The sequence below is a fragment of the Rattus norvegicus genome, chromosome 4 (assembly GCF_036323735.1).
Source record: "Rattus norvegicus strain BN/NHsdMcwi chromosome 4, GRCr8, whole genome shotgun sequence".
Taxonomy (NCBI): Eukaryota; Metazoa; Chordata; class Mammalia; order Rodentia; family Muridae; genus Rattus; species Rattus norvegicus.
In genome coordinates, this window is record NC_086022.1 from 46,362,982 (window position 1) to 46,380,938 (window position 17,957).

Below are 17,957 nucleotides of genomic sequence, written 5' to 3' on the forward strand. Positions count from 1 at the left end.
CTGAATTCCGTAGGACTGGAGATAGATACAGTTGTGCGCCATCATGAGTGCTTAGAATCAAACACAGGTCCTCTGGAAGAGCTGCCAGGTCTTCTTAACGGCTGGGCCACTTCTCTGGTCTCAGCATTTGTTTCTAAACATAGTTCTTGTGCTAACTGGTTATTTTTTATGCATATCATACTTCTCTCCTTTAATTACATTGACTAACATTGGCTAACATCATCAATGTAACCTTGAGTAGTGATGACATCACTAAACTTCCTCTTTCACTCACTTTAGCAAGGGCTATGTTGAGCCTTTGTACCTTGTTGGGATGGCTGTAGATCACAGTGAGGAGGCATCCGCCAATTTCTATTGAACATCTCATTAGCCCCTAAATTAATGAGGCTGATTTACTTTTTTCCGGTTTGATTCTATATATGCTTTGACAATTTCACACATGTATATAATATGTTTGGATTACTCTATTGATCTCTTATCTTCCTCTCATTCCCATTAAGTTCCCAAGGCCCTTTTTTGGGTTCATACAGCTTTGTACTGTGATCTACTTTAACCAAATGTGTGTGGCCAAGAGATTGGAACTCGGCATTGAATCTTAGTGGGCTCTCCAATGAGTACACAGATGAAGACAATGACTGCTCCTCCCCCAGAACCTGTCAGTAACCAATAGTTAAGCAAGGAGGAACATAGCCCTGTGAGGCCCGCCCCAATGCATGATGGACGGTTGATTGGCCCAATCTTGTGCAGGCCCAGTGCAGACAGCCTCTGGTACTGTGGGATCCTGATTACAATGGCGGAGTCATGTCCAGAAGACCGCAGCTCGCAGTCCTTCCCTCCCTCAGCTAGTTCTTACGATCCTTCTACCCTCTCTTCCATGATGTCCCCTGAGTGGTACACATGTCCTCTTTAGAGCCGACTACTCACCCATCACTTATCTGAGCAGTCTGAGTCCCTGCATTCATTATGACTAAGGCCGAGGTAGCTTTTGTTATGAGTATAAACAGGAACATTTAGAAGGCGGTTTGTTGCTCTACCAATACAACGGAACAACAGTATAAGTTTCCTCAGTGTCCGCAGCCATGGGTTTTGACTGAGTTTATCTCAGCAAGCATGAATTCCCTCTTATGAATCAGGTCTCACATCCAATCAGAGAGCTTATCTTTCCACATACACAGGAAGAATATATGCTTAGGCTAATCTAGTTTTGCTTGCAAGATCATGACTATGATGCCGACTTCAATCTGGGCAGCTGTACCGGCAAGGGCATTTAAAAGTCTCGTTCAGAGACTTTTTTTTTTTTTGAAATGGCTCAAAGGAAAAGGAGAATCATGACGCAGATAAAGCGTCAGGCCCGAGCTGACTGTAAATGCATTTCTCATAGGTACGATTAGCACATCAGTTAATAAGGTGTGATTCTCCAAACATTCAGTCACAGCTCTTAGGGAATTATTTTTGAGAGAACTGACGTAAAAGTTGAGGTGAAAACAACTATGAACTTTTTCCCAACAAGAGACTTCCTTTCTGGAAACCGTAGTGTGTTGAACACTGAGGGGAAGAAGATGATTGAGATAGAAGGGAACTGAGAAGAGACATGTCGGGTGTGTGTTGTCGTTTCTGTAGAAACGGTTGCTTGGTGGACCCCAATGCAGGGACTGAGGATGCCCGTGCTCTGACAACTGTTGTCTGGCTTCTTTCCCCTAGTCCTGTTACTGCTGCAAAAACACCATGAGGGAAGGAGACCCAGCCATCTATGCTGAAAGAGCTGGCTACGACAAACTCTGGCACCCGGCATGTTTTATCTGCAGCACCTGTGGTGAACTCTTGGTCGACATGATTTACTTCTGGAAGAATGGGAAGCTGTACTGTGGCAGACATTACTGTGACAGCGAGAAGCCCCGCTGTGCTGGCTGTGATGAGGTACGTCGTCCAGGGCCACCCCGCTTGCAGCCTCTCCCTGTGTCCCACAGGTCCCCGCCATCCGGGAGACAACGGGCGTTACACAAGTACCGATCGTGCGAGCAACTTGGTTATTGTTCATTGTGGGCGCCCTGGTCAAACCAATGAGAAATGATCAGAAAGAAAAGATTGATTTTGATAACAAACCCAAGCCTGACGTTACCATCTTCAAATATTCAGCCCCCAAGAAGGCATCTGCCCTTGTAGGCTTAGACGGCCATCAGGAGGAGCTGGGTGAGTTCCTTCGGGGTAAAGGAGAGAGATGCCTGATGGGTTTTGTTTTTCTCCTCCTGCCAGCTGATATTCAGCAATGAGTATACCCAGGCAGAAAACCAGAATTGGCATCTGAAGCACTTCTGCTGCTTTGACTGCGACAACATCCTGGCCGGAAAAATATACGTGATGGTCCGTGACAAGCCTGTGTGCAAGCCGTGCTATGTGAAGAACCATGCTGTGGTAAGAGGCACGGGGCACACCCACCTCAGCCTGTGCGCTGACTTCTTCCATTTCTGCCTCTTACGTCACAAAAGTGAGAAGCCAAGAGCCAGCCCCTACAAAGAAAGCAAGTGCTTCCTTCGTAGACTCTATAAATCTAGGCAGTTCCAGAGCCCTAAATGCACTGACTACCCAAGATGGCTCGTCCTGTCTGGGCATTTGCCATATAGATTATATATGATGCTTGGCAATAATGTTTTAACTTAGAAACATTACTTAATAGGAATGGATTTATTCTTATCACCGCAGATCAGATTCCATTTAAAGTGGTTTCCGGGGGCCTTACCATTGGCTCATCAGTTAAGAGAGCTTGTTGCACTTCCGGGGGGCCTGGGTTCTATTCTAAGCACCTACGTGGCAGCTCACAGTCATCCGTACCTCCATTCCTACGGGGTCTTTTGGCCTCTTCAGGCACCAGGGACACACATGTTACATGGCCATGTATGCAGGCAAAACACCCATACATGTAAATACTAAAATAAATAGATCTTTTAAAAAAAATGGTTTCACTACATGCTGCTAATCCACCCATGAGGCCCTTGACTTGCTATCTAGAGATTGCTGAGTGACTGTTTCCAAACATTTGTGGAACTGATCGAATACAGAGGAAATTGGCCTGTATATTTAGGTTGCCGTGTGGGACATTCAGGTGCTTAATGTGAGAGCATATTTTTATGACATCCATTGTGTTCCACAGAGCGCCTGCTGCTGCATGCTGGCCAAGAGATGGTAACGTAGATACACGGTGAAAAGATGACCATATATAGTCAGCTTATAAGCCTTCCTGGCTGATAATATCAGAAGGATGGGCTCCAGCGTTTTCTTAGTTTAAAGTTCCCTAAGCTATCGCATAGGGGAAACTCCTAGGAGAGGGGGAAAACAGTACCTGTGTATAGTTCTAAGAGTCCAGTACGTCTACAGAGAAATAAGCTTAGCTGTGTGCCCGTCTTCCGTCTTGACGCACTGCCTAATATTAAAACGAGCTGTCTTTATCTCACCAGTGCCGAAACAATGGGCTGCACATTATTTAATTCACTGTGTTAATCTGTGCAAAGATTTTGATATATATAAAAGAAGTGAAAGAGAAAACATGTTTAGACCCGGAGAAATGTCCTCAATCTAATCAGGGCATTTATGAGGTAAAAATCACCCGGAAGGAGGAGTGAGATGGGAAGAAACCCAGTTTGTCCCCATGTGCACACCAGACTCCCACTGGCCACCCAGGATTCGCATCTGTAAGGCTCTCAGGGTCCTCCAGCCAGAGAGCCCATGACGACACAGCATTATCTACCTCACATCCTGTGTTCAAATAAAAGAAAGCAGGAGGGATGGAAGGAACTGGCTCTTTGAGCTGTGTGAGGACTATTTCACAGGCAGTGCACTGCCAGGCACATTGCGATGAAAGGTATAGTCCCCAGGCAGGCCCTCTGTGGCATGTAGCTTTGAGCTTTGTGGATAAGCAAGGATCTGCTGGTGTTAGCTGGAGTCATATGTAAGATTCCTAGACGAATGGTGACCCACTGCAGTTGTGAAGCTAAACTGTATGGAACCATAAACCCTAAATGCAACACCATGCCATTTGTGTATCCGTGTGATTCTTTCTGACCTAAAGACTCCCCTCAATTTCACGTGCAATTGAATAACTGGTTTGTCTTCTTTCTTATACTAAAAATGAAAAGGCCATGTTTCATCTAATAATAAAATGATCCACAAATAATGTTACAAAACAGAAAGTAAAAAAGGAAAGCAAAGGGGTCCTCTGTCACACAGTTCTAAAGTGTCGGAAGACTAATACGAAGTACAGAAAACCAGAACATTCTACGTGAGCTATCGCACTACAGAAATTCCATGCAAAAGCAACCATTTGCATGATGCGGCTGCAGATTCAGGGGGAACTTAGAGCTTCCACATTGAATATTATTTGTATTCAGGACACCTATCTGCATTATGCAAAGAATGTCTGTTTCCCAGCCAGGAGGTAGTTGTTAGACCTGTAGATAGAGTCTCTACAATAAGAAGGTACGTAGCTGTAAAATATACAAAAAGTATATTTCAGGTCTGCAGTGGCTGTGTGATGCAGGTCACCTCATTGTCCAACAATGGCCGTCCCACTGCAGTAATCCCCAACCAAGAGACAAGTGGTACTTAAGGTTGATCAGTGCCACATGGTATTCCCTCAGCTGTTGTAAAACCAAGATCTTAGATGTTTCTCATTTTATTCAGGTCATATATAAACAATGCAAATGACTCTCCTGCGTTGAAGCTTTCCGTGAGGTGGTTTTCTGTTGTAATATTAATGGCTGCTTCTCGTTCTCTTCATGTGTATCATCAGTTAAGAATATTACGCGTATGTTTACCTCATTAGTATATTGGAGTATAACATACCCAGGATACTGAATGGTGGGCTAGGAATATACCACCTCCGTCAGTACTGTCCTGACACAATGTGCATGGTGTCCTGGGTTTCCTGCACAGCACTACCTAAATCACCCGGTATCACAGCCCTCGGGAGGCGGAGGGAGGAGAAGTATCACGAAGTTAGGTCCGGCCGAATACCTTCTCCCAGACAAAACAAAACAAAGGGTGCTGCAGGGAAGGGAGGTATTAAAGTTCATGGCATAGATCACAGATAAACGATGACTAAACTTAGGACAGAACAGAAGCTGATTAACTACACGTTATATTTATGGTGTGAACCCCTCATTCGTTTTCAAATACTGTCTGTACTTTTATTCAAATCCTTAATTATTTTGAGCATGACTTTAGTTTACTACTCTCTTGAAATTGGTGGGTGTTAACAGTCACCTGTGTCAGTGTCCTAGGCATGACACATCCTAGTGATGTTACCACTTCAGAGCGTTAATGAGTGCGGGAAAACAGTCTTAGAGATTCCTTCTAATTGTTTCGGTGAAATCTACTAAAATTTGACTGGAAACAAGTGCGGTGCTTTGGGATTTGCCATCATAACTTCCTATTTACACCCTGAGGGACATCTACGGACCGCACTCCCACCCTGTCCGTCACCTGCCATTTCTCGGCACACTCAGCATACAGGGCCCCGTCGGCACAGTGTCTCACAAAGATGTCGCTGTCTCTAACCCTCTTCTCCATTCATCCCCGAGCAGGTGTGTCAAGGGTGCCACAATGCCATCGACCCGGAAGTGCAGCGAGTGACGTACAATAACTTCAGCTGGCACGCGTCCACGGAGTGCTTCCTCTGCTCCTGCTGCAGCAAGTGCCTGATCGGGCAGAAGTTCATGCCTGTGGAAGGGATGGTTTTCTGTTCTGTGGAGTGTAAGAAGATGATGTCCTGAGTGAACACCAAGCAGTATTGAGCCATAGCTGTCTACAGTGGCCTGCATTTCATGATAAACTGCAGTTTAAAAAAAAAATAAAAAATAAAAGGAAAAAAAAAAGCTACATAACGAACCGGAAGATTTTGTCCAATATTTTTCTCTTTTTAACCATTATGAATTTTGTCTGTCTTATTTTTAAATGACTGCTTTAAGCGCATGATTTAAAAAAAACAGTAAAGAATTATAGCTTTTATTTCTGCACATTAAATATTTGAGTTGGAAGCTTGAATTTAATCAATCCTTATAACCGCATACTCCTAGTGCTAGATATATTATATATATATATATATATAAAATCACTTAAAATTAGTGTCCTGGGAGAGATGAACATTTTAACTTCCATGCTTGTCCCCCATGGGAAATGTAAAGGAAGTTACAACCGCCTGTCGAGCGGTTTGATGATGGTGACGTCAGCTCAGTGAGGAGTTCCTTGTGGCAGGCAGTGTGGTCCACGTTGGGTGTTCCAGTGCCTAAGCCTTTGCATCCCCCATGGAGGCAGAGGGGCCTCTCCCTCCTGCATCTCTCTCTGGTTACTTTACCTCTCAGTATCCTCTTTTGTCATCTAGCGACCTCCATCTGTGGCCTTGAATATTTTATATGTATGTGGTTAGGACAATATGTGCACTTTGCTCTTAGAGATTTTTTTTTTTTGTTTTTTTGTCCAGAAGATAAAAGTAGGCCATTCATTTAATTTTTTTGAAACCCAAAGAATATATAGGTTTTGTACCCAGGGAATTATAACTCATGCTGATGTCACCTTAATGCCATGCCTTGACTCAGTTGTTTGCATGATTTCCAATGTTACCAGATGGATACTCTCTTGTGCTACCTCTGAGCTTGCTATAGACACAAAGGCTGTCTTCTTTGCCTGTGCACGCGCATCCTTGGGTATTTTTTAATGTTTTCCGTGTATGCTTTCATACATAACTATGCACTATAAATATTAAATGGAATGACTTATATGATATTGAAAATAAAGCCTCTTTCACTTTAATAATGGTCTTCCTATGTCCTTTTTGTTGAGTGGAAAAATCCTTCTGCAGTTAAGTATCGTGTACAGCAGGGGGCGCTGTCTCCAAGAGCAAAAAATTCCCCTGACAAAAGTAAAGGCAGCTGCTGATCCAGCAGACAGATTGGATTTCTCATTGCAGACAAAGAGAGAGTGGTTTCATAAAGATTTAAACCAGGACTTTCTAGTAATTCTTAGGTCATTCAGGAGCCTGTCATTCTTTTAGTTAAACTTTAAACGAGTCAAGTGTTTCATTTCTTTGTTGTTTTGAGAAGAAATTTTTTTTTCTGTTTTTTTTTTCCTTCTTTTTGCGACGGTGTCTCACTAGGTAGCCCAGGCTAGCCTACTTCACACGCTCAGTTCTGCATTAGACTCCCAAGTTTTAAGATTTCAAGTGTGCCCCATTGTGCCTAGCTATAAATAGGATCTTATAAATTTTCCTAGGTGTTTTTTGGGCTGGATTCTAGATTATTAGCGGACTCTGGGGAGTGTGTGTGTGTGTGTGTGTGTGTGTGTGTGTGTGTGTGTGTGTTTCTTCAATCTGAAACTGGGTTGGTTGTTTTCTTTTGAGATAGGGTCCCATGTATCTTAGGATGGCTCAAAACCACTACAAGACAAAATGACCTTGAACTTCTGATCATCTTCAAGTCTTTCTCTAAGTGCTGGGATTGCACCAGTGTACCCTAGATTTATGCTGTCTCTTGGTTGGACTCAGAGTTTTGTGCATGCTGGGCACACATCCTGCATATTGCACCCCCACCAAGTGAATTTTTGTGTCTTAGTAAGTTTAGTTTTTCTGACACATTCTCAGGACGTTTGGTTTGGGTTTTTTTTTGTTTTGTTTTGTTTTTAGTTACTGTTGAGTACTGCGCTGTTGGTGTAAGAAGCACACACACGCACGTGCGCGCGAGCGCGCACACACACACACACACACACACACACACACACACACACACACATGGAGTAAGTACATAAGTACTTACAAGTACAAGCACACTGCGTCCCCTCTGCTTTCTGGTTCCTCCATGGTGAGAAGTACCTTTGTAGTTTGAGCACACAGAGCAGTGTTGACACTATCCTGGTGAGATACACATCACTCTACTCTTTGCCTTGGTTTGCCTTAAATAGTAGCACATACTTTCCAGTCCATTTTGACTATGAAGTTTAATACTTTTCCCCGACATTGGCAAAGTGAGCCTAAAGCGGAATGGACTCTTCACACCACCACAGTCATCCTGGCTGTCCCTATGGCTAAGACAGAATAAGGCTGGCACTAAGCGTCATTCACTAAGAGAACAATTACATGTATCTATCATGGAACAATAAAGGTGGGCGTGGTGTAGATCCACCAGGCCTGGCTCTCCCCTCAGAAGTTCTTTTGTCCTCGTAGTACAAGGTCATGGCCTCCTTGGCTCAAAAGTGCTCAAGATACTTGGACATGTCTGTTGTTAGCTGATGACCTTGTTTGCCTCCGTTGCTGTGATAAACATCAGTACCATAAACAGTTCCAGGAGGGGGACATTTGGCTTATAGATTAGAATCCCTTATTGAGGGAAACTCAGGCAGGAACCTACGAGTGCGGAACTGAAACAGAGTGGAGAAATGTTTCTACCAGCATGTTCCTTTTGGCCTGGTCAGTTAGCTTCCTTACACAGTTCGAGCACACTTAGGGCCCCCCTACATCAATTAGCAATTAAGAAAATGCCTCACACACAAGTCAGAAAAATACTAATGACAAAGCACTTCACAGATGGTCACAGGCCAATTGGGTGGAAGTAATCCTTCAGTTAAAGGTCCTTCTTCCTAAGTGGCTGTAAGAAATAGGCTTTCGCATTACTTTATCTTATCAAAGAATATGATGCTTATTCCTTCTGATTATGTTTCCCTCTAGTACTCAGGATATCCTGCTGCACATCAATTTCCTCTCAATAGAAACATTCCCTTAAGGAAAGAAAGACCCTCATGAGATTGAAGAAGGTAAAGAATGTCACAAGTCTGAGGAATCTGAAATAAGACCTCTTCGAGAGTCTAGAACACTGGTTCTCAACCCACTGGGTCTTAGGAGACTATGTGAAATGGATATTTACATTGCAATTTATATCAGTAACACAATTATAGTGAAATAGCAATGGAAATAATGGTTGGGATCACCATCACATGAGGAACTGTACTAAACGGGTCACAGCGTTCAGAAGGTTGAACACCACTGCTGTAGAAGCAGTAAGAAAAGACTAGAGGAGGCAGCTGACCAGTGCAGCAGCAGAGGCATTTTCCACCGTGACTAAGAGTTCTCTTGCTACAAAAGCCAACACTAACTTCCATGGAAGTTGAAGAAAATTGAAATTTTAAATTTGGATTTGTGTGTTTCTTTTTCCAAATGTGAACAATATAGAACATTATTTTAAATTATAATTACCTGGCACTGATAGATTAATACTATTCTTTTTCTTTTTTCAATTTTTTATTAGATATATTTCTTTACTTACATTTCAAACATTCTTCCCCTTCCCGGTTTCCTGTCCATAAGCCCCCATTCTCTCCTCTCCCCTCCCCCATACGGGTATTCGCCCTATACATCCCCCTTATTCCCCTGCACTGGGGGTCCAACCTTGGCAGGACAAAGGGCTTCCCCTTCCACTGGTGCCCCAACAAGGCTATTCTCTGCTACATATGCAGTTGGAGCCCAGAGTCAGTCCATGTCTTTGGGTAGTGGTTTAGTCCCTGGAAGCTCTGGTTGGTTGGCATTGTTGTTCTTATGGGGTTGCAAGCCCCTTCAAGCTCTTTCAATTCTTTTTCTCATTAGAGTCTCATTCTAGTTCACTTCTCAGAAGCAGAACTTAGAGTTTTTTATGTTTGGTAGAGCATGAATTTGACAGTCACATCATTGCAGTGAACAGAAGCAAAATGCTCTCAGGAGAGAGCATAGAACCATTGCTGGTACTTAGGGCAAGACTGGAGATGTCCTCTCTCTCCACAAAAGTCACCACCTTGGATATTAAAAGATATGACAGTGATCTCTGCTTTTCCTGGACCCCGAACAGCAGTGGGAACTCAAGAGCAGAGAGTTCTGTGAGGAAAGAGAAGGTGGGGGTCTAGGAAATTCAAAGGAAGATGCAGACTTAGCATCAGCTTCTGCACATTGTTCATGAGAGATGATGCTTAATACTTATTGATCATGAACTCCTTCATGGAGGCTGCATGTACACTGTTCATCTCTAAATAGAACAATTGTATAACCTTGGGTATACATATGATTTTGAGAAATTGGTGTTTTGGTTTTTATTATTGTTATTTTCATTCACTTCCACTTAAGGAACCCCAGTTCCTCAGGTAGCTTACTGGCCTTCACATTTGGGGCATTTTTTTTTAATCATTTCTTTGTTTTTCACTTTTTATTGATTGTGAATTTCACACCATACACTTCAATCCCACTCATCTCCCCATCCCTTCATATCATCTGTCCCATGCGGTTTTCTCTATCCTTGTAACCTCCTCCAAAAAGAGAACAAAATAAAGAATTAAAAAATTAAAACCCTAAATTAAAAATAAAACAATCAAAACAAACAAAAAATCCCAAGACAAAACCATCTCACAGGGGAAGCTGCAGTGTATCACAATGTGTCACAAAGATACCCTTTTGGCCAAACATCTTTACTTCCAAATGTTCATTGCAGTGAGTCTGGTTGGAGGCCTCTGGCTTCTGTCATACCCTCAATACTGGATCCTCACTGGAACTCCTCTCAGATATCCTGTTGTTGGCCTGTGTCATAGAAACTCTGTAGCTTTGGATCTACAGGATTGTCTTCTTCCCATAATCCAGCGTTTCATAGATGGGGTAGACGTTGAGGTAGGGTCTACTCAAAGCCTAGAATCTGGGCCTGGGTTGTAGTTGGTGATCCTACCAGCTTTTCTGTATCAGAGCCACCAGGCTAGGTCTACGGTGCTGCCCCTGTGAGGTGGGCGCTTACTATTTATTTTTAAACAAGGTACTATAGATTTTCTCTTTAATAAGCCCTGGCTGTACCACAGTGACTGGTCTTTAAGCATAGATTTCTAAATTCACTCAAGTGTTTCAAATGAATTTCACCAAAGGCAAGAGATTCAGGGTTGAGTCATTCTTAAGCAATTTGTAACACGTAGTGTTTAAGCTCTTCCAACTTCACTATGGTAACCAAAGAGACACCACCACCCAAGAACAGTTTGAAGTCCTTGTCTCAAATTGACCTGGCACATCAGAACTTGCCTTCTGAGTTTGTCTGTAACTTCTTAGAAAACTCAAGACTCTCCCTGGCTGCATTAAAAAAAAAATCACTTGGTAGACATTTCTTTTTCTTTTTAATTGGATATTTTTTTAATTTACATTTCAAATGTTACCCTCTTTCCTGGTTCCCATCCACAAATGCCCTATCCCATCTCCCCTCCCCCTTCTTCTATGAGGGTGTTCACCAACCCATCCACTCACCCCTTCCTACCTCCCCGCCCTGACATTCCCTACACTGGGGGATCGAGCCTTGGCTGGACCAAAGGCTTGTCCTCCCTTTTATTGCCCAACAAGGCCATGCTCTCTTATATATGCAGCTGGAGCCATGGGTCTATCCATGTGTACTCTTTGGGTGGTGGTTTAGTCCCTGGGAGCTCTCTTTGGTTGGTATTATTATGAGGTTGCAAACCCCTTCGGCTCCTTCAATCCTTTCTCTAACTCCTCTGTTGGGGATCCCATTCTCAGTTCAATGGTTGGCTGTGAACGTCTGCCTCTGTATTTGTCATGATCTGGCAAATCCTCTCAGGAGACAGCTATATCAGGCTCCTGTCAGCATGCACTTTTTGGCATCAACAATATTGTTTGGGTTTGGTGACTATGTATATGGATTGGATCCCCGGGTGGGGCATTCTCTGGATGGCCTTTCTTTCAGCCTCTGCTCTACACTTTGTCTCCATATTTCCTCCTATGAATATTTTTGCTCCCCCTTCTAAGAAGGACTGAAGCATCTGCACTTTGGTCATTCTTCTTCTTAAGCTTCATGTGGCCAGTGGATTGTATCTTGGGTAATTCGAGCTTTTGGGCTAATATCCACCTATCAGTGAGTGCATACCATGTATGTTCTTTTGTGATTGAGTTATCTCATTCAGGATGATATTTTCTAGTTCCATCCATTTGGCTATGAATTTCATGAAGGTAGACATTTCTTACCTGCTACTCTTTGCCTTTCCTGACCCCTGGTAACTGCTCAGTGCTAACTCTTGACATTACTGAGTGCGTCTATGAAAAGACCCACTTCCTTGTGTTACGTAGATAGAATTTTAGCACATCTGACAGGCATTGCAGTTTGACTAATAGAGTGTTTTGTTTTGTTTTTTCATATATTTACTGGTGCTTAAATAACTGTGGATAATTATTCTGTCCTTTCATGGGAAGCATGTCATTGTAGCTTTTATTTAATCTGATAATATATTTTGAAATAATCAAAACGAAATGCCATTAACCTTTATAGTTGTTTTGAATGGCATTTTAAATGACATTTATAAAGGCTGCCATTGATCTTTCTTCAATGCTGCATTTCCCCCAGGATATCTTTCCCTTCACCCAATAACAAAAGCACCTTCTACCCAGTTACCATTGCTACTGTCAACCGCATTGCATGTAGACATGTTGCAGTCAATTCTCCATAAATAATGTCTGTTGCCTGGGATACCACAGTATAGTTCAAAGAAATCTGGGTTTCGGAGTCAAAACAGACACTTGGGAAAATCCCATGGAATCTCCTCTCCAGCTACAGCTGGATAGGAAGGAAGGCAGGACTATTGGATTTTAGGAAGATGGAAAAATTGCCACAAGTGTTGTATGAAAACCCATGTGTTGGTTAAGGTCATCATGCAATGACAACAATAAAAGGGAAGAAAGCATGAGCCAGGGACTGACATTATCAAAGAATGGGGAGAATTTTTCTGAAGTTTCACAGAAAATGGAAACTCACATGTATGCAAAGAACCTACAGCCCTGGATTATGTGGGAGTTTAATCATACAATCCACCAAACATTCCAGCTTGAAGTGTCCATCTTTTGCTCTTTCATATACTTAAGTACTTAAGTAGCTTTGCCTAATTAGTTTGCCCTTTCACTGGGAGCATGCCATTGGAGCTGCTATTTAGCACGATAATTAATTTTTAAGCATTCAAAACAAAATGGAATCGAGTAATTGGAAAAGAAACAGGGGGTAAAGTCTGAGACGCTGTATCATGTTTAAAAAACTGTGAGTCTTGTAAACCAAAAGGAATTATAAACAAGAGAGACAGCATTAGGAACACACCTACCTACCTCTCAGGCACTGCAACCAACCTGCCTACGGGGTGGGTGGGGTGATGTGCGGAGTGGGGTGAACAGAATGGGACGGGGACGGATACCAGAGACTTGGAGATAGACCTAGGAGTTCAATTCAGCCATGTAATGAAGAGGCGTTGGTTATAAGGGAATCACAGCAGTTAGATTTTAGAATATAGAGAGGCAGCAGTTTAGGAAGAGAGAGGTTTAGCTGAGGAGACTAACGAAGCCGAGTGGGTGTCTGGTTTCCAAATGAGCCGGAAAAGTCTGGATGCCTGGGATAAAAGGGGCTGGGAGGCATGCTGAAGTTCCAGCCCCAGTAGTTTCCTAGAAAAAGGTGAGCAATCAGGAATGCCTGAGTGAAAACTGAAAACAACCGAGTCTCTGTAGAGGTAACGGGACTGCCAGCCAACAAGAGTCATCTCATGAGTTTGCATCATTCTCTCTGCTTTGCTGTTTTCCCCAGGCCTCCATCCTAGGACTATCACTCCTTGGGCACCCCTCCCTAACTGACACCAGCGTTAGTGATAAGGGAGAAAGGAGGAAAATGAATGTTTTGCACCCTAGACAGGAGGAAAAAGTGTTCCCAGAATTCCCCAGCAGACTTACCTGCCCTTCTATTTCACTGGTTACAAAAAAGTCATGTGTTTATCCCATCAAAGGTAAAAATAAATAGAGTATCTATGACTAACTTACCTTCTCATAATTCATACCCAGAGGGCTAGGTTGGTAGTCAACCAACACAGAAGTAGTTTTCTGAATCAGAGGCAAAACGGCGGATGCGTTTACAACCCATCAAACCCAGTAGTTGTTTAGATTGATTCTCCAACCAGATGTACTCTCCTCTCATGCATGTTTCTGGAGTTTTGGGGTTGTGTTAGCTTATACAGTGACACTACATCATTGGGGAACACAAGTCTTAGGCAAGAATTCACTAAAATGGACAGCAAATATATGACTTCAGACTAAGGGACAATGGGACATCTTCAAGGTGGCCAGTTAATGGGCTTGGCTTACTCTTCCCATCATCTCATTCCTCCTCCTCCTCCTCCTCCTCCTCCTCTTCCTCCTCCTCCTCCTTCTCCTCCTCCTCCTTCTCCTCCTTCTCCTCCTCCTTCTCCTCCTCCTCCTTCTCCTCCTTCTCCTCCTCCTTCTCCTCCTCCTCTTCCTCCTCCTCCTTCTCCTCCTCCTCTTCCTCCTCCTCCTTCTTCTCCTTCCTTCTTCTTCTTCTCCTTCTCCTTCTCCTTCTCCTTCTCCTTCTCCTTCTCCTTCTCCTTCTCCTTCTCCTTCTCCTCCTCCTCCTCTTCCTCCTCCTCCTCCTTCTTCTTCTTCTTCTTCTTCTTCCTCTTCTTCTTTGCCTTCTTCCTTCTTCTTCCTCCTCCTCTTCCTCTTCCTCTTCTTCATCGATTTCTAAGTCACAGATTCTAAGCCACAGGCCTTTTGCTATTTTGCCATAGCATGCCACTCATAGAACAGTGAGCACTAATCCCATGCGTTCTTATCATGCAGACTATCTTGCTATCTGAAACACTTATTTGCACAGTTTGTGCCTACTCTCTCTATCACCATACCTGGCACTTCATTTTGGAACTAGCTACAATCTTGAGGTTCCCTGTAAATGTGTCTGTGTCTACACTTCCTGTCTATGCTCTCGCCCTTGACATAAGTCAATGGTTCTCTTATTGGAGAATGCCTCAGAGTCACTTGATGGACTTCTGAAATAACCAGAACCCATTTCTCACACTCTCTGATTCAGCAAGTCTTGGGTATGGTCTAAGGATTTACATTTTCACAAGTTTCTGGGAGAAGCTGGTGATGGTCTGAATCCAGTTTAGGAGCTCTTGTTCTGATTTAGTCTTCACTCTTTTGCCAAAGTACAGGATGGGACTAGCACTTCTAGGCCACTATGTAGAGCATCAAGTACTAACCCAGCCTCCTCCCATTCTTCCATTACAGGCATATTGTCATCTACATTTCGAAATGCTGGCATTCTTACATGACCTTGACTTTTTTGAATGTGGCACTTTTGGAAAGCTCCTGCATGACACTACTCCATCCACCTGGATTGGCACTGCTCACAGAAATCCTGAACTACACCAAGAGTTTGGTTTTATTTTCCTTTGTTTTGTTTGTTTGGGTTTGATTTTTGTTTTAATATTGGGGGCCTGCTTGAGCAAAGAGGTGTAAATCAAGTATTCAAACAAATGAGCAATCGATTTTAATCCTCAACAAAGATAAAGACAGCGTTGATTGACATGGAGATTTGTCAATACTTAGCATGTGAGGGCATTCATAATCATCAATTTACTTCATGTCTTACTTTTAAGTCAAAATTTAAAAATGAACTACTTATGTTTAATTGCAAGTGATAAGCTACATGGTTAAGACTTTCAAAGTCTTCATTCTAAGAGAGTTAGTGAGTCCTGCCAGCTCTGGCAAACATATACAGCACAGTTTTCCATACACACACCTGTCTTTGTGAACTGCGTTCTGCTACTGAGCTGGAAGTGGGGACAGAGAAGAGGGAAGTTGGCTGCAGAATCTGGTACATCATTCTGAACATGGCTTCCATGCTATGTTCTAGGGTCACCAACGGGTCCTGTACCCAGCATTTGCAATCGTCACAAATGCCCTTTACAAGTTGGGGTACTATCTTCATTTCCTCTTATTAAAGTATTTCATATATATGCATTATTTGTACCTTGCTCATTTTTGCTCTGTGCCACTGTCTATCTTCTGTCTTCTCTTCCCTCCCTTTCCCTTCTGCCTCTCCATCTTATATACATATATCTACATGCATATGTTACTAAATCTAGATTTCCCATATGCTGGAAATCATGGGCTATTTTGTCATCCTTCCTCCCTTTAGACCTTCTCTGTCTCATCTTCTTTCTCTTCCACATCTCCCCCTTCACTTGTGCACACACACACACACACACACACACACACACACACACACACACACACACATGTCCCACTTATTTTTTCCACAAATGACTTAATCCCCAAGTTAGCTATAGGGCACTAGTATGAAATTATCACTACTCAAAGAAAAAAAAACCAAACTATGCAGTTCTTCTATTCATCTGAATCAAAGCACAAAACAACAGCTATGTTGTCAGGGAAGCTTTGCTTCTTTGCAGTGTGTGCATCACTGGACAACAAAAACTTAGTATTTACCTAGCAGACTGTAGACAATTATTGTTTCTTATGAAATGAAACTTTCACTTGCCCATTACCATGATATTTTTTGGACAGCTCTACAAGCCTTGTTAGAAGATGTCTAGATGTTGATGAAGGGTGAGTTAATGGTATTAGAATGACCTATGTGTATGCATGTGTGTATATTTGCTCATGTGTGTGTTTTGCACAGGTACAGGTAGATGCAGGTGACTGTACTTGTTTGTATGCATCTGCATGTGTGTATGCTCATGCATGTGTGTGACTGTATTATGCACACACATAAGTATATGTGCCTGTGTATTTGTGTATGTGATTGTACCAGTGTGTGTGCAACTGTGTGCATGTTTATGTTGGCACAGGTGTGTGCATGTGTGTGTATTTATAAGAGAGAGGGGGGCAAATTTGAAGCATGTTTTTTCCAGTGAAAGCAATTTAGGCTGACACTTTTCCCAAACTCAGTCCACATTCAGTCTTTCTTTGCTTTCTAAAACTGCCTTAATATTCTTTTGAGCAGAATCTTTAGTGCACATATCCTCAGCCTTCCTAACACTGCAACCCTGTAATATAGTTCTTCATATTGTGGTAACCCCCAACCACTTCACTGCTGCTTCATAAGTGTAATTTTGCTACTGTTACAAATAGTAATGTAAATAAATTATATGTAGGATATCTGATATGTGACCTCTGTGAAAGTGTCCTGTGAATCTCCTCAAAGATCATGACCCACAAGTTGAGTTCAGCTGCTCTGGACTCCTTAACCTGATCACTTAATCCTCACAGCAAGGCCTTGAGGTAAGTCATTCTGTCATACAAAAAGGAACTGAGGATAAAAGCCAGTTGGCCACCATTGGCCACAGCCATGCCTGTAGATAAAAGGGCTAGAATTGGGGCTGTGACAACCAGGCCTAGTGTCTGAACCCTATTCACAAGACCACGCTGGCTTGTTGAGCATCATGGCTTCCTTCTTCCCTTTGATGGCCACTGTGGCAGATCACCATGTCCACACCACATAAAAGGAGTGGGCCTTGTCTATTTGCCCTCTGAATGATTTCATCTTGCAAGAACCTCATCCTTCACAGGGAAGATAACTCCTTAAAGAATCGTTCCATGTGGATTTGTACCTGACAGGGAGGCCAGCTTCAATGCCAGACAGAGCTCTGTAGCAAGAAAAATTCCTAACAAAACTCCTCCGATTATGAGCTGAAAGTAAGATCCTCTCAGCCGAGGTGCCAAGGGAAACAAATCCGCATTATGAAGTGTTTCTAACAAATGTTTTCGAGATTGTAAAGGGGTGGCTTTCTAAATATGCAAGGAATCTGCAAGCAGCCAGTGCAGACAACAAGCTAGCCCTGCAGCCACATGCACTACGTCTGAGTTTTCAGTTTTCTTCTGAAAGTCAGCAATGTACATTTATCAGTTGTGCAATGGTACCAACCAACATTTCTTTTTTTTTCTGGGACTGAATGATCCAAATGGTTTGATAGGTCTTTGATTTTGAAATATATGCAATTTTATTGTAATTTTGGCACCCTGTAGCAGAATTTCAAAGTAGAATCAAAGGTTTATCTTTATAAAGTTTATAATCATTCCACAAAGTTCAAGATGTTTGGCAGTGCTTAGAGACTTAAAAACGGTAATA

The 17,957-nt window shown here is 42.7% G+C and overlaps 1 protein-coding gene across 1 annotated transcript in view; it reads left to right on the plus strand.

The window, feature by feature from the left end:
• Positions 1 to 6,801, plus strand: part of Tes (testin LIM domain protein) — a 38,526-nt gene extending 31,725 nt beyond the window's left edge. The window contains exons 5-7 of the mRNA NM_001039344.2: positions 1,702 to 1,917; positions 2,254 to 2,412; positions 5,577 to 6,801. Of these exons, the coding sequence (NP_001034433.1) occupies positions 1,702 to 1,917; positions 2,254 to 2,412; positions 5,577 to 5,765 (564 nt within the window). The 3' untranslated portion in view covers positions 5,766 to 6,801. The remainder of the gene's footprint in view (positions 1 to 1,701; positions 1,918 to 2,253; positions 2,413 to 5,576) is intronic.
• The last annotated feature ends 11,156 nt before the right edge of the window (positions 6,802 to 17,957 follow it).